This window comes from Gopherus flavomarginatus, chromosome 17, assembly GCF_025201925.1.
Source record: "Gopherus flavomarginatus isolate rGopFla2 chromosome 17, rGopFla2.mat.asm, whole genome shotgun sequence".
NCBI lineage: Eukaryota > Metazoa > Chordata > Testudines > Testudinidae > Gopherus > Gopherus flavomarginatus.
The window spans coordinates 18,484,755-18,511,198 of NC_066633.1; the positions used below are offsets into that span (position 1 = coordinate 18,484,755).

General features: G+C 47.7%; 1 protein-coding gene across 11 annotated transcripts in view; it reads right to left on the bottom strand.

Annotated features, from left to right (window-relative positions):
* Positions 1–26,444, bottom strand: part of CACNA1B (calcium voltage-gated channel subunit alpha1 B) — a 530,102-nt gene that overhangs the window by 15,519 nt on the left and 488,139 nt on the right. For 5 of the 11 annotated variants that reach the window (XM_050926292.1, XM_050926289.1, XM_050926288.1 and 2 more), the window contains 8 exons: positions 20,373–20,481; positions 17,379–17,486; positions 15,839–15,996; positions 13,185–13,312; positions 12,178–12,316; positions 10,589–10,738; positions 2,527–2,734; positions 1,945–2,144 (listed from right to left, as the gene is read on the bottom strand). In XM_050926292.1, coding sequence (XP_050782249.1) covers positions 1,945–2,144; positions 2,527–2,734; positions 10,589–10,738; positions 12,178–12,316; positions 13,185–13,312; positions 15,839–15,996; positions 17,379–17,486; positions 20,373–20,481 — 1,200 coding nt within the window. Of the gene's footprint in view, positions 1–1,944; positions 2,145–2,526; positions 2,735–10,588; positions 10,739–12,177; positions 12,317–13,184; positions 13,313–15,838; positions 15,997–17,378; positions 17,487–20,372; positions 20,482–26,444 lie in introns of those variants that run through there. The other 6 variants (XM_050926295.1, XM_050926290.1, XM_050926296.1 and 3 more) reach the window with 4 other exon arrangements.

The following is a 26,444-nucleotide window of genomic DNA, read 5'->3' on the forward strand; positions in this document are numbered from 1 at the left end:
CGTAGAGTTGATGTATTTGTGGGTGGATTTAGCACGGGGGTAAGGTGCCCATCCTAGCTCCTGTTTCAGAATGCTGCTGGAAATGCTCCTATTCCATGAAGTTTTCCAGCTGCAAAGACGGGACGATGCTGGAGGCCATCTTCTGCCCTCATTCGCCCCTGCTGAAGTCAGTGGTTGCACAGGTGTAACTGAGGGCAGGATTAGTTCTCTGGGTTCCCTCTCTCTGCATTGGACTGTACTCGCTTGTATTCTGGTGGTCTGGATTTATGTGGTTAGTACAACTCCATTTCTGTATAACACTCACGAGTGGCTTCTGGCTCTATGCAAAGTGCGGCAATAGGTGCTGGGTTAATATTTCTATCTCCTGGAGAGAGAGAGCGCAAAAATCAGCAGTGCAACCTTCCCATTCTGCCCTGCCAGCCTGCCTGGGCTTAGACCTCGTGGGACAATTTCCCCAGGAGGAATGAGAAGGTAGTTCAGTCTGCAGGCCCCACTTAGTCTTTGGCCTCTCTCCTGACGCTGCCAACAAGGGTGCTGACTGGGAGAGTGGATTCTGAGATATAGACCCCTGTTCTGTAGGAACTGGGCTGAAACCATGTGATGTTATGAGTGTAATATAATATCTCATTGAAAGATGACAGGACCAAAAAGAGTTAATTAACTCACAGGCTGACCTGACCCATGGACGAACTTTAGAGACTTGTTAGGAAAATATGTAAATGAATAGAACTTTGAAATGCAAGTCTGCATTGTTAGAGATAGAAGGGCAGATGTTTGCTCAGGTCTTATGATATAAGCAAATAAGTCTTGTCTATCACTATAGCTTTGATTCGAAGATCAAAAATAGAATATTAACATTTAGGATAATACTTGAGTGAAATAGTATTATTGTCTATGTGTCTCTTTGAAGGTTGTGGTAACCTGTATCTGAACTCTTTAATGAATAAATTACCCTGTGCTAATTGCCAGGATGTTTGGAAGAGAGTTAAGCCTATTGTTTTCTCAGGCCGAAAGGCTGCTGGAAATGTATAAAAACCCTGGGATATGATATTGCTTCATCTCAGATCTGCTTTGGGTTTCAGGAAGGGGAAAGCCATAAGGATTGAGATGCCCAGTCACTGACTGGAGTCACCCTGAATATGGACATTGGACCATAACCTATGGACTATTTTTAAAGGGCTTTTGGCAACTACAATCTCATCTCTACTATGTATCTGAACTTCAAGAATTGAATTCAAGTCTGTATGTATATGAAACTTTTAACCAACCCTCTCTCTCTTCTATTTTTCAATAAATTTTAGCTCAGTTAATAAGAATTGGCTCTAAGAGTGTATTTTGGGTAAGATCTAAGTTATACTTGGACCTGAGTATGTGGCTGACCCTTTGGGGTTTGAAGAACCTTTTCTTTTATATGATGAGATAAGATTTTCAGTAATCATCATCATATTTGACAGGTGTGTCTGAATGGAGGCCTGAGGCTGGGTACTTTAAGGGAACTGCATTGTCTGGACTTCCAAATAACCAGTGAGGTACTACAGAAGTTGTTTTGTGCTGGCTTGGTAAACCTAAGTACTGGAATAACCACCAGCTTCTGGGGTTGGTCTGCCCTGTTTTGTTTGCAGTTCACCCTAATTGAGTGACCTCAGCTGGCTCCCACAGGGCAGCACCATCACAGACGATCAATTCATTTTGCAGAAGGCCTCCAAAGAGTCATCAGATGTCAACAACCCTCAGTCACCAGCCTGGATCTGAACCAGGCTCCATCTATTGCCCAGCCAGTCCCCAATAGGGTGACCAGATGTCCCAATTTTATAGGGACAGTCCTGATTTTTGGGTCTTTTTCTTATACAGGCTCCTATTACCCCCCACCTCCTGTCCCGATTTTTCACATTTGCTGTCTGGTCACCCTAGTCCCCAACCTCCTCTCGCCTTGAATCTCCTCACCTGTCTGTGAGGGCCTGGCTCCAGCCCCCCATTGGGCGAGGTGGGCCTGCTGTGATCAGCTGATTTGGGCTGAGAACGGTCCCGGCTCCCGTAGCGGTCACAGGAATAGAAGCGCTGTTTTTCGGAGGAAGAAGAGGAGTGCAGCTTTCTCTCTTGGGACCTGCCTCGTTCTTGCTTCTTATCCTTGGAAGACGCCTCACCTGAATGTGCCACCAAAATAAAGTAATGGGTTGGGGGCTGCAATAACCATAGAAACATCCAACTTGGGGCCAAGCAAGTTCAAGGACTCTGAGGGTCCCATGTGGATCCTCTCAAATGGAACTCCCCACCCATACACCTAGTGTAAGCCTCCCTGTTGGGCACCATTGCTCATAATGGGGGGAAACGGCCATAAAGGCCCCCCCTTGGGGGTACTGTCATCCATGGGGAAAGGCCTCAAGGGAGCTAACTGAGCTGGGGCATCATGCTCCCTCCCAAGTCCCCATCCCCTCATCCTGACGCATGAAGAACAGTGGTTTGGGAGGAACAATCATCACGGTTCTGTGGTGTGAACGAGACACGACAATGTGGAAAAGCCTTTACCGGCATCCCCATCGACCAGCTGGTTGGGTGACCTGTCCAACGACTTTTGCTTCTTGTCTTTCCGTCGATGGCAGCGATGGTGATGGTGATGATGAGCCTGGTCTGGGGGCATGCGCTCCAGGGAATACTCGTACAGGTGCATGGCATGCGGGCGCTGCGGCGTCAGCGTGGAAATGGAGCGCTTCATGGGACTGGTGTCTGGGATGGGCTGCAAAGCACAAGGAGGGAAGGGGAAGTGGGTGGGAGAGGGCAGAGATCACACTGCAGTTAATTGGGTGTCTTCCAGAATGGGAGAGTTTTGCAGGGCTGGGGTGAAGGGAAAAGACAGAAAAGGTTAATCAAACAGAACAGGAAAGGACAGAAGCAGTTGCACAATGAAATATTTAGTGCTAAATGTGTGGAACGAATGTAGTCGGCGATACCTGAATTGGGCTTTATTGTGAATTTTGTGACAACACAATTATTGTAGCCACATCATTTAATATCAACCACAATATGCAGTGTTCATGTGAGTCATCAGGAAGGACTAAGTAGGATCACAGGGCAGGCATGACACCTAAATGTTTCCCAAAGATAATATGCCGACGTTTGTTTCATCCAGTGCAATTCCAGAAACTGCACTATTCCCAGTGCAATACCAAAAGAATTAAGCAGGCACACAAAAAGCAAGAAAATCAGTAATAATGCTGTGTAAGTGGGGCAGAAAGACAGGCCATGCTGTCCAGTGGCTGTAGCAAAGGACTGGGACTAAAAGAAGGTGTTACTTCAGGCCTGGGCTAAGCCACTTGCACTGTATGAGTTCAAATATGTGAGTTGGCCTCCTTAAGAACATAAGAATGACTATTCTGGGTAGACTAATGGTCCATCTAGCCCAGTATCCTGTTTTCCGACAGTGGCCGGTGACAGATTCTTCAGAGGGGATGACCAGAACAGGGCAATTATCCAGTGATCCATCTCGTCGTCCAGTCCAAGCTTCTGGCAGGCAGAGGTCTAGGGACACGCAGCGCACGTGGTTGCATCCCTGACCATCTTGGCCACTGACGGACCTATCCCCCATGAACTTCACTCATTCTTTGTTGAATTAAGTTATACTTTTGGCCTCCACAACATCCCCAGCAACAACTTCCACAGGCTGACTGCGTGTTGTGTGAAGAAGTACTTTTTTATGTTTGTTTTAAACCTGCTGCCTATTAATTTCATTGGGTTACCCCTGGTTCTTGTATTATGTAGACAGGTAACTAACACCTCCTCTATCATATCCTGCCTTCCCTGGGGAATAAACTGCAACAAAAATTTAAAACTAGGGAGACAAATTCTTCTCTCAGTAAGACTGGTGCAAGCCCACTGATTTTCCATGGGGTCACATCGCTTTAATGGAGGAGACTTTGGCTCAGAACTTTCATTTAGTGGTGCATTTTTTTCCTTTCGAGTAGGAGGGAAAGAAACAGTCCTTTCTCTCCACCTCCAATGTCTTCTTCACTCCATGGGACCAGCTGCCTGTTGGAAACATCATATGCTATGGATAAGGCTAAGATTTTTTCACAGTTATTTTTAGTAAAAGTCACTAACAGGTCATAGGCAATGACAAAAATTCACAGAGCTCGTGACTTGTCCGTTACTTTACTACAAATAACCAGGGGCAGGGTGAGGTGGGTGGGAGGAATGGAGTCCCATGGGTGGACTGAGAGGCCAAGCCCCTGCGACAGTGGGGGGCACAGCCCTGACTTCAGTGACTGCAGCGGAGGACACAGCCACAGGGGCACACAGCCCCTACCCCATAGCTGGCCCAGCTGCATGACAGGAGTGTGCAGCCCCCACTTCAGCCCCCGGCAAGCCACGGCCACGGGAGGGGGGGGCACACAGTCCTGGGAAGCTGCAAGTAGGGCGTGCGGTGGGACTTTGGCGCACGATCTCAGCTGCAGCCTCTGGAGTGGGGCTGGAGCTGCAGAGTCCTGGTTCCAGCCAGCCCCAGTTGCAGGGCAGGGACGCACAGTCCTGCCTTCTCTTCCTGGAGCCCTAGAAGTCACGGATGTCCAGTAAAGTCATAGAATTCGTGACTGCCGTGACCTCTGTGACTAACTCGTAGTCTTAGCTATGGATCATATTGTTGCTGTGGGGAAGGGAGCTTCTCTCCTCACACCTGCTGGGGGTCCCTGCAAATCCATTGGGACTCCCCCTGCTGCTTTTCAAGATCTTGTAACCACCCCTCTTCTGGCTGGTGAAGGCTAGAGGGGATTCCCTGCAGACATTAGCCAGTGCCAATCCTTAGCTGGCTACAAGCCTTCCAGTTCCTCTCTTCACCACATTCCCAGCTTGGGAACAAATGACAAGAACTTTGTATTAATACAGGCTTCCTGCAGGCAATGTTGAGCCTTGTCCCTAGGCCAGCGCCAGACCTGGCCTCGGTGACCTCCCCCTTTACAATCTCAGTGTCTCACCAGTGCAAAATAAGGAAGTCTCCATTGTCTATTGACAACGGAGACTTCATTACACTCTCCTTCCCCTACCCCCACTGCCACCATAGCCCCAGCCCTGTCTTTCTAAGAACAGCAGCTCCCCTCTCCAGAGCATTTCACCTGTTGCCAAGGTGCTGCAGGAGAAAAGGCAGATCCATCATGATGCAGGTTCAGAGCCACAAGGTGGCTGAAGGGGAGATCGGTGAGAAGAGGACCCCTCTGTATCCCGGGAGGGCCTCAGGAGACAACTTTGTGGTTTTGTGAAGAACCAAAGTGGAAATCCTGCTGAAACTCTCCTGAAACTTGAGTCCTTAGCACGGTGGTAGGACATGTGCAGAGTAGTGCCATGGGGCAAGTGCTGGGGTCACTGAGATGGGTGGCAGTGTGCTTTGAGTTTTGGTCTCTCTCTACATTGCCATGGTCTTTGCTTGCACTATTGTGACTGCTCCTAGTTCAGTTCGAGACCTGTCTCCTGCCCAGCAACCAGTGACATAGCTCCATAAATGTCAAGAATCTGTTTTTCTTTTCTTACACTTCGCTTGTCTCCAGTTGTTCTGTGGCCCTGCTTTATGGACATGCCAGCCACTCTCTAGAGGCTCTGCTGTGTCTACTGATTATGCAAAAGGAACTTGGTAGAGAAGAGACTTCTACCCACAGCAGTCTCAAGTCTCATGGATGTGGACTCAGGATTTCTCTCTGTCCCTTTGGTCCTATGCATGACAGAATGCTCCCTCCTCCTCCTATGTGTGCCTAAAATGACAGCTCTAGCAAAGTATTAACTTGGTTCTTTTTAACCTTTCTATCTCCTCCATTGTGGGGTTGTTCTGGTGGTTGTTTTTTTAACTGGTGGTGCCACTTTGTTTGCTTACACTGGAATTGGAGTATCTGCTGCCCCCTGATATTTGCATATTATTAGGCTAGCTGGTATACAATTATTTTTAATGTAAAGACCCCATTCATTTCCTCGTGGGTAGTGTCAGTGATGGGGTTTCTTATCTCACACGCCAGGGAGCAATCTGAGCAGAATTTTTAACCCCCGCATTCTTTCCTCCCAGCAACTCAGCCAAACCTTGATCCTTCCCATCAGCCTCCCAGGTGGAATGTTGTTGCTGGGAGCAGCACATAAGCACTGGGAAGGTACAGACTGGGCACCAGGGATTAGGATATGGCCAAGAGGACTCTCTCCAGGGTGCGGTGATGCTGCAGCCTATTGAGTAGCAGGGCAGTTGTGGCTGCAACTTTTCAACAGGAGTATTCGGAGTTACTGTAAAGGGACAGGAATTGGTTGGACGGCTAACGCTCTCGCTGCCCAGTCAGGAAGATGGGTCTGGTGAGTGGTGCAGGTTTGTAGTGGTGAGTATTAGATGAGACGCGCAGTGGGGAAAGTAACTGAAATATTTTCCTGGTGGATTGTATTTTCTAAATGGACAACCTACCCTAAACTCTCAACGACTGAGGGACAATCTTCACTCATTGCTGCATCTGCGTTCCACAACCAACTCTCTGTATAACTTTTCATGAGTGATGGACCTGAATACTTAGATGCTAACATCTAAACTGTATTCTTAAATTTGTTAACCTACATTTGGGTTATTGCTGATTGTGCACTATATGTACCTTATGACTTTAAAAACAAACTTTGTATTTGTGGACAATCAAAGCACTATACCCAGATGTGCAGAACACTCCTTTCTTAACCTGTCTACTATGTACTTTTTAACATTAGCTTTAATAAACAAAATTTAAGTAAGGGGGAAGCGAAAGGAGGCAATGAGGATCTCCGAACAGGTGACTAGTAGGTTATTCAGCCCATATGGACAAAATGCTGGATAAAGGACAGCACCGCTTGAGTGCCCTCTCCTGGAACTCACAAGTGGGCTTTCCCCACTCTGGAGCTGTCCATTTTATAGGGCTTTCAGGAGATGTACCTGTCTTAAGTAGACAGAGCTCTGTATGTAAGTCACCTATAGAGTGAACAACTGGCCACAGTATAATTCATCCCTTATTTGTTTCCTTCTCCATTGCCTGCTTTGTACCTTCTTCCACGCTGCCCCCTGTGCATGGAATGACCTCCCAATGCCAAGTCCCCACACTTACTATTCAGAGCCAGGAGATTTCTTTTTGGGGGGGCTGAGGGTAAGGTAACAACACTGCAGGTTTGACGTGCTGAGATCTGGGAAATGACAGAACTTGGCCAGGAAGTAAATGCAGGAAATCACCCCATCCTAAAAACGCAGCTCAAGACCTTAAATTAAGCAACCTGATAAGCTCCCTCTGCCCAAAGGAACTGTTGCAAAGGAAACGACAGGGAGGGGCAAAGACTTTCCAAAAAGAAGCCAAGTACCTAGGAAACAAACCTACCTAGGGCCTGATTCTTCAGTTGTTCCCTTCAGGTGCAACCCTCTCCCACCTGCCCCAAAACTAATGAGAGATTGATTAGAACAGTTTCTCTGCCTATACCATACAGACAGGTATATTCCTTCCTGGAGGCTCTCATTACCACCTACACCCCAGGTACATCTATCCTGGAACTGGAGATGTAATTGCCAGTACACATGCTAGGTGTGATTGAGATAGCATGCTAAACATTGCCGTGCAGCTGGAGCAGCATGGGGGGTAGGAGAGGCTAGCTGCTGGAGCACAATTCCACCCAGGACCCTCGTATGTACTCAGGTGGCTAGCCATCTCTATTGTTAGTGCGCTAGCCCCATCAAACCTAGCATGACTATATCTATGCAAGCAGGAAATGACACCTCCAGCTTGAGTGGAGACCTACGGGAGGAGAATACGCCACAGCCTTTGAGAGGTTGGTTAGTTTCTCATTCATTAGCAACCCTTACTGTTTTCCCTTATGACATTTTTAGCCAACAAGGCAATACAAACAAACGCAAGGTATCACAATATGCAGCATGCAACTGTGGATCAAAGGAACTGACGTGAACTGAAGTAGAGGGAGACCGCAGCTGCATCTTTACAGCACCAGAAAGTAATCCAAACAAGGAGTGCCGGGGCGGGGGGGGTAAGAAAGGGGTTAGTGAATGTTAATTATTGCTTAATAACAATTGAATAGGATACAACTTAGTGCAAACTACATACTGCCAGGTAACTCCCCGGTGACCGTGTTTTGCTCCTCTGCAAACAATTCGGACAAGATGAGAGAGAATATTTGAAGCAGCCATTGTCAGACATCACGGCAGATGTGCAGCAGACGAGATGATGAGACGGGAGGGAGGGTGACCGGAGGAAAGGAAGAAAGCAAACAGGGAGGGAGGAAGCGAGTTCGGTAGCGTGAAACGATAAAAGACAGGAAACGCAAAAGGACAGAGACATGGCAGGCAAACAGAAAAGGGGATGAATGAAAAAAGGAAAGGAAAAAAAGTATTGTTAATAAAAGTTAAAAAGAAATTAAAATTTGGGGAGAAACCAGAAGTAGCACATAAAGGGTAGGGGGGCGGGCACAGAAGGGGAAACACACAGAAAGGACATCAGTTATTCTGTTGAAGCTACAAGCACTAAAACATTACATCATTAAATGAGGTTAGATCTGTTCAGACACCGTAGGCCTGATTCATAAATAAATGACACAGCATTAATGCAGGGAGGGTGTGCACTTCGCTCTGGGCAACATGCTTCTCCTGAGCAAGAAATTCACTCCCTGGCTTCGATAATGGTGTCCCTCCCATGCCCCTGTTTGCTCACAGGCTTCATCTGTATCTCTTTGTTGGGCAAATGGAGGCATCGATTCGTTTTGTTTAAAAAAAAAAAAAAGAAAACTACAGGAGAAGTTGAAGGAGTCTCCTGTGGGAAAATGATGGGTCTATGGGAGAGCCCAGGAGCAGTCTGGCAGATTTCATCTGTTCTGCTGGAGGGGTATCTGTGGGCCTTGGGGCTTTTCAACCTTGGACTGTGATTTTGTCAGTTCTCATCAGTTAAGCAAGGCTGGGATTGGTCAGTACTGGGTATGCAGTTTTCCAAGGACTACCCAAGTGCTACAGGTGATCTCTTTTCCTGTGAATCAGTGTATTAAACTGGAGCAGTGTGGTGCTGGGAATGCTGTGGTGCTGGAGGGACTCTCCTTTATTTAAGTGTCTTGTGGTCATCAAAAAACTCATGCAATTTCTGTGTTAACCCCTGATATTTCCCAGGAAGCGATGTAATTAAGTGAAATGGCTACTAAGACACAGCTGCTTTTCAGTGGTGGGTGAGGGATCCCTATGCATGTGCAGTGGTCCCCATTAAAATCTACAGTTTTGCCTTTGCAAGCATCAGCAAAAAATTTATTGGCAACCACCGTTTACATGCACAGTCCTTAATGTGCTTTGGGATTCTACAGGCTGAAAAGAGCAATGCAAATATAAAGTTAGTGTTAATATTGCACTGAAGAAAAGGATCAATGCCCAACACTATAGCCCAAGAAAGGGTTGTTTTTAGGGTTCGTATGCTGACATTGTTCCCATTAGGAATGGCTTTAGGTTTGGTAGAACCTGGCACAAGTCTATCCCATCAGGGTAGCTCAGCTTTTGGGGTTTGGGGTGGTTGGTTTTAAGCAAAATAAATAGTTTCTGAGAACACCAAGAATTCTGGGAGATGGAGTCTTATACAAGGATTTCCTACAGTCCTTGGGGAAAGGTGTTCCTTTCTGAAGGTAGCACAGAGATCCAGTCAGCAGTGCAGTTGGTGTCCTGATCCAAGCTTGCTGGCATACAGTCAGGACAGAAGGACATATCTACTGGAGGTGCTGCTGGTCAGTTCTAGAATTCAGCACACCTCCCACATTCTGTCTCGCCTGTGGAACAGCACAGTCACATGTGACTCACTCATTATTATATGAATCAGGCAATTTGAGCTAAAGAGACACAACTAGTCATGGCAAGATGGAGATGTTCTAACACATAACAGGCAGCGTGGTGATCGGAGAGTGTCTGGAGGACATGTTAGCAATGCACCTGTGAAATGCCCAGAAGTGATTTGAGAAAACCGTGTTGTCATGTGCCCCATGAAGTAGTCACAAAGTTGCTCTGAAAGCGACCTCTCATGACAAGGCTTCCTTGCAAGGCTCCATCAGGTAAGCAGAGGAAGTAAAGTCTTAAGCATCATATTATCAATCCACCATACAGTGCACTACATGCTAAATCTAGCCGGAGGGTGGAGGAGGACAGCCTACAGCACATTTCATATATAAAGCGGCTCATCAAAAGAAACATGCAGCTTATTTTATTCCCAGGGCTATGGATATACCCCACCATGAACTCAGGGCAGTGACGTATGCATATTATATGCAGGGTTATGCAATACACCTCTGCAAACCATAGAGTGACTCCCTGGAGGTCGGAACATATATTTTCAGCTAGGCAGACATCAGAACAAATGAGGTGTTTTGCCCAGAGAGCAGAATTTATGTTTTGCTGCCTGTATAAGGGGATGGAGACAGCTGGGGGAACAGCACTGTGTACACAGCATCCCAAGGATCAAAACACAAAGGCTGCTCAAATTTCTGAGCCTCCTGCTCCATCAGTGTCTCTTAAAGAAACAAACAACCCACCAGTCGCTTTAAAAAACAACACGACACGGACATGAAGACAGAACGTGCTGAATGCTTGACTTACTGTAAGTTTTCCATTGCCAGTAAAGTCTCCCTCCCTCACCTGAGTTTCGGCGGCCAGACGCGGCATGGAAGCCGCTCGCCCCTGGCTCTCCAGGCCAGGCTGCTGTTCTCCGTTGGCCAGGGTAGGGCTGATTTCTCTCATTTCTACAACCTGATTGAATTCAGAAATATTTTCAGAAGCAGAAACATAAATGTCCGTTTAAAGCAATCGCTCTGCCAGGCTTGTTCCAGGACTAAGGCAAACTGCAGGGTTTCTATTTCATCTGTGAGAATTTACGGCTAGTCAGAGATACCAGCCTGATAGCCCTGGTGACCGAAGGTCACTATTTATCTACAGAACTAGCTCAGCCTAGGGAGCACTGGTGTACACTTCCCCACACTGTCCTGCCAGCACGCCTCAGCGTGGACCCCTTCTCAGCACAGGTAAGTCTCCACGCCGCACTCAGTCAATAAGGGAGCCAATTAGTGCCAAATATGGTGGTGCTTTTTACAGTACGGCCCATCGATATGCAAGGAGCTGCACTAACGACCCCAAACGTCTGATAGGTCACTGAAGAGCCATCCTATGGTAAACACTTACAGTGCCTATTGACCTGGGCTGGATTTGAATAGGTGACCTACAATTTAAAGACTCCGTAAACCTATTGCATTAGTCCCTCAATCCTCCTTTGGGTGTTTGGTTTCTGATTTCCTCCTCTTGGCTAACTTCCCCTGCTCCAGCTTCTCCAGTTCTAAAAAGTTTTGCTGTAAAAATGACACTCACTAGAAGGAACAGTCACAGCCCTGCCCCGCTTAACACCCACTGTGCAGCCGTGTCCACCTCTGATCAAGTATCGATGATGCCAAACTAATCCCAAATTCTCTTTTCTTCCCCTGCCTGTCACCTGAGCCCCAATTCCAAGCAGCTCCAATAGCCAATGAGATCCAGGTCTGGAAATTTTCTACAGATTTGTCATCAGCTGAAGCCCCCATGAGGACTCAGACAGGCAGCACTGGAAATGGAAGGCCCATGAAGCGAGATATAAGATTGGATACACTAAGCCAAAGCCACCGCAGCCAGTCTCAACATTGCCTCTGAAAGAAACACGAATGCGAAGGCCTTCTTCAACCACGTTTCCTGTTCTCCAGTAACATTGATCTGTCTAGGGACTTGCACAGCTACTACCTGAGCACTTCACAATCACCAGTGGTTTTTAGCCTCACACCTCTGTATGGCAAGGGACAGATGGAGAAGCCAGGCACAGTGACTTGCTCAAAGTCACACAGCAAAATTTGTGGCTCAGCTGGGAATTGGACCTAAGACTCCTATCTTCCAATCCAGCCCCCTAGCTATGAGATCATTCTTCCTCCCCCATGCCCCCATTTGGAATAAGCCTGAATCCACCACACGCCCAAGAGGGGCATCTGCCAAAGAAAGTGTTACAAAGATATGAATGGGTCAGATTCAGTTCTCAGTTACATCCAAGCAAGACTTTTGCAACTAACAGAGCAATATTTGGCCCAAAACATGAATGGAGAGCTGTTTGGCAGTCAAAAGGAATAACTCGCTTGATACCTATGAAGACCTATTGCATTCCGCTCTATCTTCACCTGTTTGCTTGTCCGCTCAATGGGAATTTCTTCCGAGTGGCCTCGTTCAAAAGCTGGTGTCCTGGTTTCGTAAAACACATCCTGAGTGCGCTGAGTCCCCCACGAAACAGACTCTTTGATCCCGCTCTCTGGGGCTGGCCTGGTGCAAGGTGAAGAGAAAAGGTGAACTGCTGTGCTAGGCGTTGCAGTTGGATTTATTTAAAGTGCTCTGGAGCAGTCTGGGGACCCCCCTACTTCTCAAGTTGTGTGGCTGGATGGGGGAGCGGCTGGTGAAGCTAGTAAACTGCAGGGTTCTTGAGCTTTGACTGACAGATAATTTCCACATTCACCCTGAGGATCTCAGGGAGAACATGGAAACAAAACCAATTTACTTAAAGGGGAAAAGAGCAATTTGTTTTCAGTGCCGTAGGAAATTAATTCTGGCACTGATGCAGAAGACCAAACTTTTCTTGCAGATCACATGTTGCTAAAGCTGCATCAGAGATAAATTTACCCCTGGGTTTTTACAGTTATAGGTTTATTACAACCATATTTCCCCCTACTGGTTATTAATGTATTTCTGTCTCAGAGGTCTATTGTTGAATGTCAGTGGCATGAGTGACCCAGATAAATCTAACACATAAGGAGAGCAGGAAACAGAGAGGGCAGTAGGGGACAACTGGCATGCATATTGTGCAGAGATTGTACTGTCTGGCTGCAGAAAATGAGGGCCAGATTCTTCTCAGTACCATGCATGGAAACTCCCACTGTCGTTAAGCCCTCTCATATCCGGGGGGCATTCTTTGGCTCCAAGACTCTTTAGAATCAGTGAACATTCGCTGGGCAATTTTTGCAACATTCCAAGCTCCCAGAGCCCGAAAACATAAACTAGCAATGGTGGGAATTTACAAAATGTAGACTGCATAAGGGGGCTGGCTCAAATAAGGAGAAATCCGAGAACTATGGAGAAATCACCGTGGGGGCCGCTTCAGTCAAAGGTAATTGTGGGAAGCCCAGGGAATACTCACAATGTGCCCCCGTTGTTGAGTGAGGTGCAACTTTTCTGGCGGAGAAATGCTTTAGCGTGGTTGAGCACCAGAGGCTGGGTTTGCTCCAGGGTTGCTTTCAAGGGGTGGAACAACGACACTGGTCCAGTCTGCAATGCATAAAGAGAGGGCATCCATGAGAAAGCTACAGCTGCTTGGAGAACGTAGGGTGTGGTCTTTCCTAGTCGCGTTCTTAATGGTGTCCACATTATTAAACCCTCTTCCAAGATCACAACCAGCACTAATTGCCCCTTCACTCGCATTCTCTATGTATAGGCCACATGCTGCGAGGGCCACGTGGACCTTAAAAGTGGTCTCAATGTATGAGGGATGAGGCACATTGCAGGGAAAGTATAAAGGAAGCATGCATTGCCACTGTCCTTGCTGTACACATTCTGTGGGCAAACAGAAGAATATCACAATCCAGGGATGTCAATCTGGCACCTTAGGAGGAATGGTTTTAGCTACATATCAATTTTCAGATCAAACAGAATAAACTGATATGGTCTTGAGTCAACCTCAAAAGGTCCCACAGCTTAAAGGGTCAGGTGCTAACTCAGATCTCAGTCTGGGATACCGAGTCTCATACTGAATATCACCCTGAAGCCTACCAGGTGCTTGTTATTTCAGAAATTCCCAAGGTTTCAATCCCAAGGCCGTGTTTCTGATTCAGGGCTTCATGATACCAATGAAATTTACTCATCATCCCAGCTTGGCGTTAACTGAGTGACGCTATGACCATATTATACACTTTATGGATGAAATCCTGGCCCAATTAAAGTCAGTGGGAGTTTTGCCACTGATTTCAGTATGGCCAAGATTTTATCCTATGACCTTAAGATGTGAACACGGACACAGCATGGAGATCATTCCGGCAGTGCCTATTCACTCACAAGCCCTTTTGAAGTCATCGGGAGCTGGGTTTAAATTCTGAGTAAGAACCTCAGGATTTAGCCCAATAACAACGTGCTGTGCTTGTGAGCTGTGCAACGATTATTGCAGCAAAAGTAAGGCTCACAGTAGTGATAAACAGGGACAGACGGACCAGTGTGGCTACAATAAGAATCAACCCAAACCTTGGCCCCAAACTCAAGCCAAATCTTTCTCACTGTTTGCATAAAATTTTCACTCATTGTTTGTTATTGTTGATTGCTGACACCTGACCTGATCTTGGAGGGACTACAGTTTGAGGCAGAATATAACTTATCTGCAAAGCATGCTTATAGACATAATAATGGAAGTTACTGAAGCTGCAACAGCTCGTAGAAAAACCCACATACATGTATTAAAAATAGGCTCGGCTATAGGCCTTCAGCACTGAGTGTTAAGGGCTTAGAGTCAGGCCTAGCAGACATCGGCAGTCAGCATAAGTTTGCATAAATATTATGTACTTGACCTAAGGTTATGAAATATGTGCTCGACAGAGGGTTAAATACAGCAATCTGTATTTTGTGATAGGTTAGCAATGCGTCTAGGGATAAAGAGATAAACTACAAATGAAGAGATGGTAGCATCTTAGGGGCTTTCTGCAATAAAAGTTAAGTACATTGATGTACCACAACTATTGGGGAAGGGACTCACATTAACTGTTTGAAATGTAATTATGGTCAACTGGAATATCCCACGTGGACAACCCGAACTGTAAAACTGGTCTCTCAGAATATCAAATATGAGTAGGGGGCTGAGACTTAATTAGATACGGTCCCAGATGTATGTGGGTGGAATGGAAAAAGGTGCATAAAAGATTGTCAAACCCATTCCTAGCAGGCTCACCAGGATGATGACATGGGCAACCAGATAGGAAGCATAGACCAGCACCTTCCTCGTGTGGTAAGTGGCACAGTGAGCACCACTGATTTTTCTCCTATCTTTACTGTAATCAGTCTCCATGATGTCATAAGTATGTCAAACCCCACAAATCTGCATAATCTGGGAAGTTTTGTTATATTTATTGTGCTTCCTTTTCTTCATCTATAATTTAAATTACACCTGCCTGTATTACCTAAAACACCATCAAGTCTCTATCTGTTTGTCCCACACTCAACCACAATATCTGTGTAGCCATCTGGGGGAAGAACTTGAGTTAGTGACAAGTGCAATCTCACGCTCTCAACATTTACCAGGCTATTTGTGCCTCGGCCCTCTCAGTTCTGGCCAGGGTAGGACGAGAAGTGCCCAAACACCATGGGTGGAGATATTTTCAAGGGGTAAAATTTTCAACAGTGCCTAAGTTCCATTTTTCAAAAGTGGCAGCACTTGGGAGCTTAGATCTCACTAACTTTCAATGGCTCTTAGGTTCCCAAGAGCCTAAGCACATTTTACTGTTTTTGAAAATATTACTCGTAGTCACTTATAAGAGCCTAAATCTCATTGACTTTTAATGAGACATAGGCTCCTAAGTCACTTAGGTGCTTTTGGAAATTTTACCCAAGGTATTTCCAGCTCCACTGAAATTAGGAAGGGTTAGAAACTAAATGAGATTTTCCACTTCCAAGATGCTTCAACAGTTCAAAAAGGCTTGGAGAAGCATCCCAGATTTCAGGGATGCTTCTCCAAGCATCAGCATGGAATGGGACTGCTAGACTTTCTGAGATTTGGTCATTGCTAGTATAAAGGACCATGAGATGCGCAGGCACCTTGGTGGGAGTGAGAAGAGGGAACAGCGTCTTGCTGCTGGGTACCTGGCAAAGACCTCCAGGTGGCTGGTGCACTTGTTCCCTGCTGTTTTTATTCTGCTTGTAGAAGTCGAATATCATGAGAGCAGCATAGACCTTGCCCACAGTCATTTCGTCAGCTGGATTAGGAAACGGGAGGTGAAATGCAGAAAGGGGAGTCAGATGGAGAGGGGGAAAGGTGCACAGGGAGAGAAGGAACGGGTGTTAGAAATGGAGGGAAAGGGAAGAAATTATTTAAATAGGGAAAATGTCCAATGGACAAGAAAAGCAAGTAAAAAGACATATAAGACGTCACATTAGAAGTGGAGAAGGAGGAGGAGAGAGAGAGAAAAAAGAGGAAGAGATATGGTTAGAACAGGCTTCTTCAGCTTAGCAATTTTCCTCTTCCTTCATTCTCTTCCTGACCATTGTTGCCTTTCCTCTCTCTGAGGGTCACAGCACCCCGCTTTTAAGGCCATCCACCTACCTAGCTTTGCTTACTGCTGAAAATATATAGGGATATGTTACAGGAAGGGTGCCCTAGGCAAGTAAAGCCGTATGGTGGTGTAAGAATGAGAGACAGAAAAGAACATTTAAATTAATACCAGATCTGCAGCCGGTCTTCTTATCATTGGAAAGGCCTTATTTTTCTTTCATTATATTATCATCAACAGCAGAATAATGGACTAATAAACATTTAAATAGTATTTCATTTTTCCAGATGGCTTTTTTGTTTGTTTTCGTTTTACAGTTCTACCACTGACCTCTCCCTGTCGTGCAGCTTAGCACCATACCTTTCTCAGTTACAGCTGCCCTGATTGGACGGGGCTGTTTCTCATTAATCAGCAAGCCAGGGGATTCAGAGCCCTTGCTTTTGCCAATCAAGAGAATTTCAAACTTTCCATTTTCTCAACACGCTCCCACAGGCCATCCTTAGGGGAGATTAAGCCTTTAGTACCAACCCCCCCTTCCTATTACATGGGCTCTTTGCAGCCTTGAACATCCTTCTCTTGACTTTTTTTTGGATGCAGACAGAACCCAGATGGAAGAAATTGCTCCCCTGACCTGCAGGAGCCAGACTGGAAGCAGATAAAACTACAGGAAGCAGGACTGCTGGATGACAAAAAAATCTCTCTCGAAGAGGCTGGACAAGGCATTGCTTTCTTCTGACCACTATGTAGTATCCTGGTCCACAATTCAATGAATCTACTGGCTCAGGCAAGAGGCACTAAGACATACTGTTTTGAGACCCATACTTGGGAGTGACCTGGGATTCTTACTATGGAGGGATAGGGACACGGGGCTGTGAGCGTTCCAGAGGTGACACTTGAAGGAAACTCGAGGCAGAGGATGAAATGGGCTTCTGTACTGTGTTATCTAGACTGCGGTGCACACCGAGGGTTGGCTCTGGCCAGGCACAAGAGGGGAAGAACCTGGATTTCTGTGGCTGCCTGGAATGGGCTTTTGGGTTCACGTCTCTGCATCGCTTCTAAGGGGAAGAGGAGCCTTACTTAGCACTTACGTTTATGGGGAGGCACCAACAAGTCCAATGTCTTCTGGGACAGATTGGGCCAAACCAGAGAGATCTCTTTCCTCAGCTCCGCATCACACTGGTGCTGCTTCACACCCGCTGGGCAGGGGGCAAAAGAGGCAAATGAAGCTGAGAGCAAACGACTATACGTTGCACATGCACTTTCCTCATTTGTACCTCAAATGAATGAGCAAGCTACCATATGAAAAGATCCTGTCTTTTCCAAACCCATTCCCCCATCTTCTTCCCAGAACACCGAGTCAGGATCAGCTTCACCACTGATATTAACGGCAGCGCCAGCCCTCCCCGCTATAAACCAGTGTGTGAGTTCTGGAACAGACTCAGTCTGACCAGTACAATATTTCAGGGACCGGTTTGATCTGGTGTCCACACCCGCGGGATGCACGGCCACTGTTACCCTGTAACCTGAACAATCTCCTTCTCTTTTAGACTTCTCACATCATTAGCGGCTTCCAAAGGACACAGCAAAGCCACAGCAGAAAACAATCTATGAAATAACAGTGGGCTTGAGCTATTACATAAACAATCTCCCCCCATGCGCTCCCCTTCCCCCCTCACCGGGATGGGTGTGGTGGGGCGGGAAACACAAAAAAATTAAAAGACAGTTATACATCATCATCAACATCATCAAATCACTGCTATAAAATGAAACACAAGGACAGCAAGAACGTTAAAAAGGCCGAAGTGGGTTCTCGACATGCGGGCTGAGAATGATTCAAGTATTTATGAGATAACAGGCTGGTTCCCAAGTGGCTAAATTGCCCAGTACGAGGCTGAGTAGTTTATCTCTATGACAGAGATGGATTTTCTAAGAGAAAAGCAAAGGGAGGAGACTATTATCGCTCTTATAACAGGGCTCAGAGCATGCCACCTGCCATGCTGCATCTCATGGGCTGCTTACGGGGCCGTTTGTCCTACCAGCCACTCTCAATCACATTTGGCAGGAGAAACCTTAAAATTCAAACCAACCAGGTAATAATGGGTAAGGCCAAATCCAGAACCTCAAATCCATGCCCCTGACTACCTGTACCCCCCTCAAACTCCCATCTGTTGAAAGTGGCCTATTTGCTGGTTCCTGTTTGCATTTGGCCAAAGGCCTCACAGACAGTCACCCTCAGTGAAGTGACTCGGCCTGACCAATCACCAGTGAAATGTAAGAAAATGACATAGGATCTCTGGGCTCGACTGTCCCCTTCACATGCAGGCTTATTAGTGTGAAGAAGGGTCCTAGCCCCTAAGAAATGAGACTGTCCTGAACACATGCTTTAAAGTTACATGGTCAGAACCTCTGCTGGTTTCAGTCACCCTAGATCCATTGGACCATAATATTTTGCCCCCTACAGCATAGGTCTCCAAACTGTGGGGTATGCCCCCAGCGCAGAGGATGTTTGGGGGAGCATGGCTAGGGCCCAGACCAGCCCCCACAGGCGGCGGGGAGGGAGCATCATCCAGCTCTGCTCCTGGCCCCAGCGCCCAGGGCCCCAGCTGCCAGCTCCATGCCTGGGGTCCCAGCTGCTGGCCTCAGGCTTCAACTCTGCTCCCAGCCCTGCCCCTACCTCCAGCCATGTGCATTGCAGACAGGAGTAAGGGGGGGGGGCGCAAGGTAAAAAGTTTGGGGACCACTGTCTAGAGCAATTTTCACCCCAAGATCTCACAGTGCATTTATGAGCGAAAGCGTCCAGCCCTACTATGAGCTAAGTAAGTATCATAAAGAGGTTAAGGTATAGAGCCTAAGAGGTATTTAGCCTCTTCACTCCCATTGATTTGAGGCCTTCAATAACTCAGACACAAGTTAGGGGTTTGATACAGGAGTGAGTGGGTGAGAGTCTGTGGCCTGCGTTGTGCAGGAGGTCAGACTAGATGATCATAATGGTCCCTTCTAACCTTAAAGTCTATGATTCTATAAATAGGAGTTAGGCACCTAAAGGCCTTTGGGCAAGTCATGTAGGCCGAGATCCTCAGTCTCATTCAGTTAGCCAAGAACAGAATCCACTTCTTCTGACTCCCAGTCCCGCATCTGAACCACAGGGACATGTTTTGTCCTCCCTTTCGGTTGACATTATACGTGACCCTAAAAGAGCTCTGGCCATTTCCATTCCAGTGGAAGCCACAGCTTTGAAGGCTGATTAATCAGACAATCCAAGGTAGAATTTGATATTTTTTTTATATTGTATTGTTTAATTGGGAAACCATGTATCTGGCCTGATTAAGCATTCAAATAATTGAATTTAATCTCAGAGCATAATATAGGTCAGAGCTCGCAGACAGGATCATTAGCAGGGAGAGGTTTTTCTTCTGACTGACCTGGCTAAGGCAATAAAACCTAAGGAGTCAGGGTTGTTGTTTTTTTTTTTAAAAATCACAACGCTTGGTGCTTGCCTGGCGCTTTTCATCTCAAAGCCATTGACTCAGGAGAACAAGCCACATTCTTCATTTACAAAGCAGTACAGAGCGGACACACTTTGCGGGTATATCTGCACTGCAGCCAGGAGGTGGAATTCCCAGCTTGCACAGATCAATGCGCTAGCTCTGCTCCAGCTAGCAGGCTAAAATTAGCCAGGTAGCTGCAGCTGCACAGGTGGTGGCTCGGGCTAGCTGCTGCAGTTCCACCCACCCATTTGGGTACGTTCTCAGGCAACCCAAGCCGTCAGCCGTGCTGCAGCAGCCACGCCCATTTACATCAATGCGGGCTGAGAATTACGCTGCTCAGCTGCTGTGTAGACATACCTTGAGTCAGAGCAGAGCTAGGGTCTCCCAGTCCAAAATCCATCAGCCCACCTTCCCTTTTAGGAGGTGGAGGTAATCAGCTAGAGGATCCTCCCACTTCCTCTATGGAACTCCTCCTCCACGTCCCCTTCCTTTGGCTTAGCAGGCTGGCCCTCTCTGCACAATAACCCGGCTGCAAGCTAGCTTCTGAACTCATGCTCACCTGCGCGCACGTCTCCCTCTCATCTCCCCTCTCACCTGACGCGAGTTTGATATCTAGAGCAGTCCGGATCAAGGCCATCAGCGTGGAAGTGAAATGAACTGTTAAGTCTGGATCCGAGATCGGCATGTTCATCCGCACCAGGCGCTGAGGAACCAAGCAGAGTTGCTGTCAGTACCAGCCGGCGCTGTCCCTCCCCCACCCTCCATGGTGCCCCTTCTAGGGTGACCATCCATCCCCCCGATTCTTACAATAGCAAAATCACAAGTATGTGCAATTGGGAAACGCTAACCGTTCGTGTGCTGTTTGTTAGGAGACGCAGCCTTGCCCCTGGGGAGGGTGGCTTCTTTCCGGGAATGCTGCTGAACCAGAGGGCTCACTGCAAAGTTCTGAGACTGGGATTTGCCAGCATTCATGCTGCCCTCAGAGGAGTATATTTTGTCTCAAGCTGGATCAATCTGATCTCCCTTGGCAACATCCCATGGCAGGACCTACCATCCTAGTCTAATCGCCCACCACGTGAGCTCCAGGGGTCCTGGTTCGGGCAACAGAAGCACAGCGGCAGCTGAGGCCTTCTCTCAGCTATCTTTGTGGTGCTACTGATGCTCCAAGCAAACCAATCACAGCCTGGGGGAGTATGTCTAAGAAAAGTCATTCAGTCAAGGTCACCGCTGGCCAGGCAAGAGGCATAGGGTGACATGGCACATTAAGGAGAACACTCCACATCTGACTCCAACTACAGGCGTTACCTGCTCCACAGTGAGGCTACAGCAGAGGGGCAAAGAACCCCAAGCAGGACCTGGCAGCCTCAAGCCAGTCTGAAGGGTGAGTAGGTCGACACTGCAGAGGCAATTCCCTTCGAGCGCAACGCCACCGCAGCGAGTGTAGCTGTGCCTGCTGATCCCAGCTGTGCATGTGGCCCTGCATTCATACGGAGTTCTGGGAGACATGACATGCCCTGAATGTGCACACAGTCACACTGCTGTCTCACTCCATGTCTGTAAGGAGACTGGCATTCCTGAGCGCATCAGAGAAGGGGTCTGACCTGCCACGCGCACGAGGGCTGCTCCTAGCTAAGGGAGAGGGAGGATCCCTGTTATGACAGACACACTGGACTCTTTTCTCCGACCCTCTCCTGCAGATACCCTGCAATCCCTGCAGAGCGCTGTAGCGCCTCCTCCCCTTGTTGTCAGCTACAAACTCCCATCCAGTCCATATCAACGCCATGGCTGAGTAGCTGGAAGGGGTCCTTTTATTGAGGAATGCGAGGCCCTCCCTTCACCCTTTCCTCCTGGCAGCAGAGTGTGATGCCCACACAAAGCTCCAGCTCCCACCCTTTGATGGGCAAGTCACAGGGTCAGAGTCACTCTTTCCAGATTCTGGCTAGGGATCTTGAGGCCCCATGGGAACACTTCCCCCATCATCCAGGATTAGACTCCCCAGGCCAAATCAATCACTGGTGTCACTCGAATGAAGTCAGCGAGATTGCACCAAGTGTGCCACTCTGGCCCATCAGCTCTTCCTGCTTTTGAACAAGTTGGCTGGTGGAGCAGTAAGTGATCACTAGAGGCCCAGTCCTCCAGGCTAGCTGATAACCTGAGCACTGTTCAGTAAGGACTGATTTCTCCTTCTTGGGCAAATGACAATTTCCCAGCTCCTCAGCTTCCATATGCTGTTCAGAAACTTCCTAAAGAGCCAAATCAGACAAGCCTCTGCATTTCTTTGCTCTAAGATTTCATGCAACACAAGGAAGTTACTGGTTGTTATCTCTAGAGTTATTTTATTTTTTTGCTCCTGTGAAAGGGGTTTGCACAGGTCGGTAGAACCCAAGCATTAGGTAGGTTTGCATCCCCTGCACAGGGTGGATTTCATCCCTCGAGAGTGCCATCTGGAAGCTGCTTAGGCTGTTATTTTGATCACGCCATGGAAACCTTCTCTTTGTTTAACAGAAGTTCAGCACTTTGCTAAGGGCATTTAAGTGGGTTCTTTGTGATTCTTCACCATGCTGAAGATATTTGTCCATAAAGGGTTGCCACAGCTGCGTGTGCACAGAAAGGGCCAGACTGGAGCTAGGCGCTGGATGGGCTTGCCAGGGGGCAAAGAACCAGCCTCCTGTCTGCATCCTCTCATCTCTGTGCTCTCCTACACACAGGGGCAGTGTCTTTCTAGGAGCTCCTGGGGTGCAAAGCACTCCACCAGGGACACGGCTCCACCCTCTCTGCTCCAGTCAACATAGCTGGCCAGTATCAGAGGGGTAGCCGTGTTAGTCTGGATCTGTAAAAGCAGCAAAGAATCCTGTGGCACCTTATAGACTAACAGATATAGATGCACAAGGGAGAACATGTTGCAGCCCCCTACAGGGAGGCACCGCAAACGCACTCCTCACTCCTCGTGTGTGCCCAATAGTTCCAAGAGGAGCTGTGCTGGAGAAGCCCTATTGAAGCCATCCACCCTAATTGAATTGGCCTCATTAGCACTGACCCCTCACTTGGTAAGGCAACTCCCATCTTTTCATGTACTGTATATTTATACCTGCTTACTATATTTTCCACCCCATGCATCTGATGAAGTGGGTTTTAGCCCACGAAAGCTTATGCCCAAATGAATTTGTTAGTCTCTAAAGTGCCACAAGGACTCCTCGTTGTTTTTACTGATACAGACTAACACGGCTACCCCTCTGAAACCTATAGCAAAGGTGTCCCTTTCTGCCTAAAACTCAAACACTTCCCAGGATAAACTGAATCTGGATTCAGATCTAGACACCACTTCCTTGCCTCATCTCCAACCACTACAAAGAGGGAGACTAATAGTTTCAAAGGTGCCTAAGTGATTTAGGAGCCTACATCCCTCTTTCTTTCTTTCTTTTTTTTTTAAATAAAGTGATCTGGACACGTAGGCCTGGTCTACACTTAAAAATCAGATTGAACTAGCTATACGGCTCAGGGCTCTGAAAAATGTTGATCCCTGAAGCTGCAGGTAGGCTGACCTAACCCTAGTGTAGGTGTGGCTAAGGCGATGGAAGAATTCCATCTCGCAGAAGTGGATTAACTACACTGACAGAAACTCCCCTTTTGTCGATGTAGGAAGCACCTACGTTAGGTGCTACTACAATGGTACTGCTGCAGCACTGTAGTTGTTCTGCTGTAGTGGCTGTCGTTAGACAGGCACTTAAGTCTGGATAAAAGCCAATGGGAATTAAGCCTGGTCCATACACAGTTTTTGTACCAGTATAACTATGGCAGTGGAGGGTGTGATTATTTTCTACCTGTATAGTTGTACTGGTACAATCCCTTCTGTGGATGCAGTTGTACCTCTATAAAGGGGCTTTACGCTGGCATAGTTTATTCCCCTTCCCTTACTGGAGTAAGCGATATCATAGAAGCACAGTTATTCTGGTATAACTTTGTTCACACTAGGAGGGTTTTGATATTTTAACTATGCCACTATAGTTAAAAGCGCCACAACTTTCATGTATAGACAAGGCCTTGGGCTCCTAAATGGCTGGCACTCTTGGAAATGGGACTTAGGTAGGGTGACCATATTTTCCCAAAGGAAAAACGGCTCACCCCTGGGCTGGCCTGAGCCCCCGCCCCAAGCCCTGCGGGGCTGTCCAAGCTGTCCCACACAGGGCCAGCCTCCCCACTGGCAGACAGGGCTGGCCCAAGCTCCCCCCACCCCCAGCCTGCCCATGATCCCTCTTTCCCACCATGATCCCTTTTTCCCCTATGCCGTGGGCTGGTCATCCGAGCCCCCACGCCCCGCTGCCTCCCCATGCACAGGGCCACTCGGGGCCCCCATCTCGCCTCTGCATGTGGGGCAGGGTGGCCTGAGCCACTCTACTGAGCCCTCCCTCCAGCACAGGGCTGGCGTTACCACTCCCTCTGCCCCACACATTCCTCCGTGCCTTGTTAGGGGTCCCATCCCGCTTTTTTAGCAAAACTGGACATTTATCCCGTTTGCTCTTGCCAACTGATGATCAGTTTTGTCAAAAAAGTCAGGAAGGCCAGGAGAAGGCCTAAAAAAGGGACTGTCCCAGCCAAAAAGGGACGTATGGTTACCCTAGATTTAGGACACATCTACACTAGAGACCTTACAGCAGCCAAGCTGTACTGATGCAGCTGTGCCACTCTAAGGTCTCCCATGCAGCCACTCTGTGCCGACAGGAAAGAGCTCTCCCGTTGGCATAATCAAACCACCCACAAAGAATGGCGGTAGCCGTGTCTGCAGGAGAGCATCTCCCGCTGACATAGCGTTGTCCTTGCCGGTGCTTCTGTTGGTGAAACTTATGTCACTCGGGGGTGTGTTTTTTCCCGCACTTGAGAAACAGAAATTAGACCAACAACAGTGCTAGTGTAGACATGACCTTAGGCTTCTAAGTCACCCAGGTGCTTTTGAAAGTGTTACCCAGAGTCTTTTATCAGAGACTCCAAAGCTGGGAATAGGATTCTGCAGAGGTCTTGCTGCTCAGTCCTCTGCTCCAGTCATTCAACTGTTCTTTGTAGAAAAGGACAGGACTCTTACCTGAATATTTCATCCTCCTTTTCCATCATCAGGGGAAAAAACAGTTTGGACTCTTTGCGGGGGAAATCTCAGAAACTGTATTTCCCAGTGGTATAAACTGAACATTGACTTAGGAGTCGCATCAAACACAACCACAGATACGGTGGAACTGAGGTAAAAATGGCTGAGCCTGATTCCCCTGTTCACTTCTAGGAGTGCAAACTAGGGTATGTCTACACCACAGCTGGTAGCGTGCATCCCAGTTTGGGTAGATCCCATCTTCTTGTGCTGACACACTATAAACAGCAGCGAAGTGGCGGCTCAGGCTAGCTGCCCAGCCACGGATGCCGGGTGTCGGGTGAAACTGTACTCGGGGCAGCTAGTCCGAGCTGCTACTTGTGCCACCGTGGCCACACTACTGCTTCTAGACTATTTTAGTCTGACTGTCTGCTTGTGCTAGGAAGCACCCAGGCACCTGCTCTGTACAGGTAACCTAGGAGTAACTCCAGTGACGTCAATGAAATTGTACCAGCATCAAGCATCATGGGAGAAATCCAGCCTGTCCTGTTTAAACCACACTGGTTGCTTAAGGAAACTGGACTGTTAACGCGTGCATGTGCCTGCATCTGATCCTCAATGAATAACTCCCCTCATTAGCTTCATCAGCCCTCAACCTCGAACCCTCCCAGCCACTTGTGTAGCAACAGGCCAAGGGCTGCACACACAGTGCCAGCTGCCACAGAGCAGTGTGGGAAGAGCTAAAATAAATACTCGATCACTCAGGGAAACTAGCCAGCACTCGGAAGGGCAGGGATGGGTATGGTAGGACTTTAAACACTATTCTGAGCCCTGCTGACATATAGTGGGGCTAGGGCATCCTTTTGGCACATTATCTTTGTCTATGGTGAACAAGCACTGAAAAGAGCTGAGACCACCCCATTCATTTTACGTGTTAGGTTCTGATCCCATGTCTACTGGGGTGAAAGGCTTGTGCAGCAACCCACCCTGCCCCCTACAGGTTTGGTCTAGCAATCAGTGAGCTAGGAGACACCAGCCCAACCTAACAGAACCCCCTTTAAAACAAGGACCGGGGTGCTCCTCAGTGTATTGACATGAGGGATAACGAAATCAAAGCTGAGAGTTTCCTCCCCATGTAATTCAAAGGCAATATCAAATGCTGGCAAAGCTCCACACGTTTTGTCTGTTCAATGGTGTAAAACCAAAGAACGCCTTGGTTGGAATATCCTCCTTCAGCACGCCAAAGGTTAGCACAAAGGCAGTGTGTTCAATGCAATCCAATGGTTAACTTACTGAAAGAGCCCCACTGAATCCTACTTCAGTGAGAGAGAGATAAGAGATGGAGAGAGAAAGAAGATGCGTGGAAATAAAGACCAAGCAGGTGAGAAATAATTCCTCATAGGAGAGCTCCATCCTCCTGAGAACTGGGACTGCAAAACCTGGCTCTCCCCACGGACCTAGCAGAGTTAACTCCCAAGAGGAGCTGTGCTCATGCACAGAGGGCAAAATGTAGCCCAGACTGTGACCTGACAAGGCACCACTGTACTGAGGCCTTTCCTCGCAAGTTTCTATCAGTGCTGATGGGATTTTGG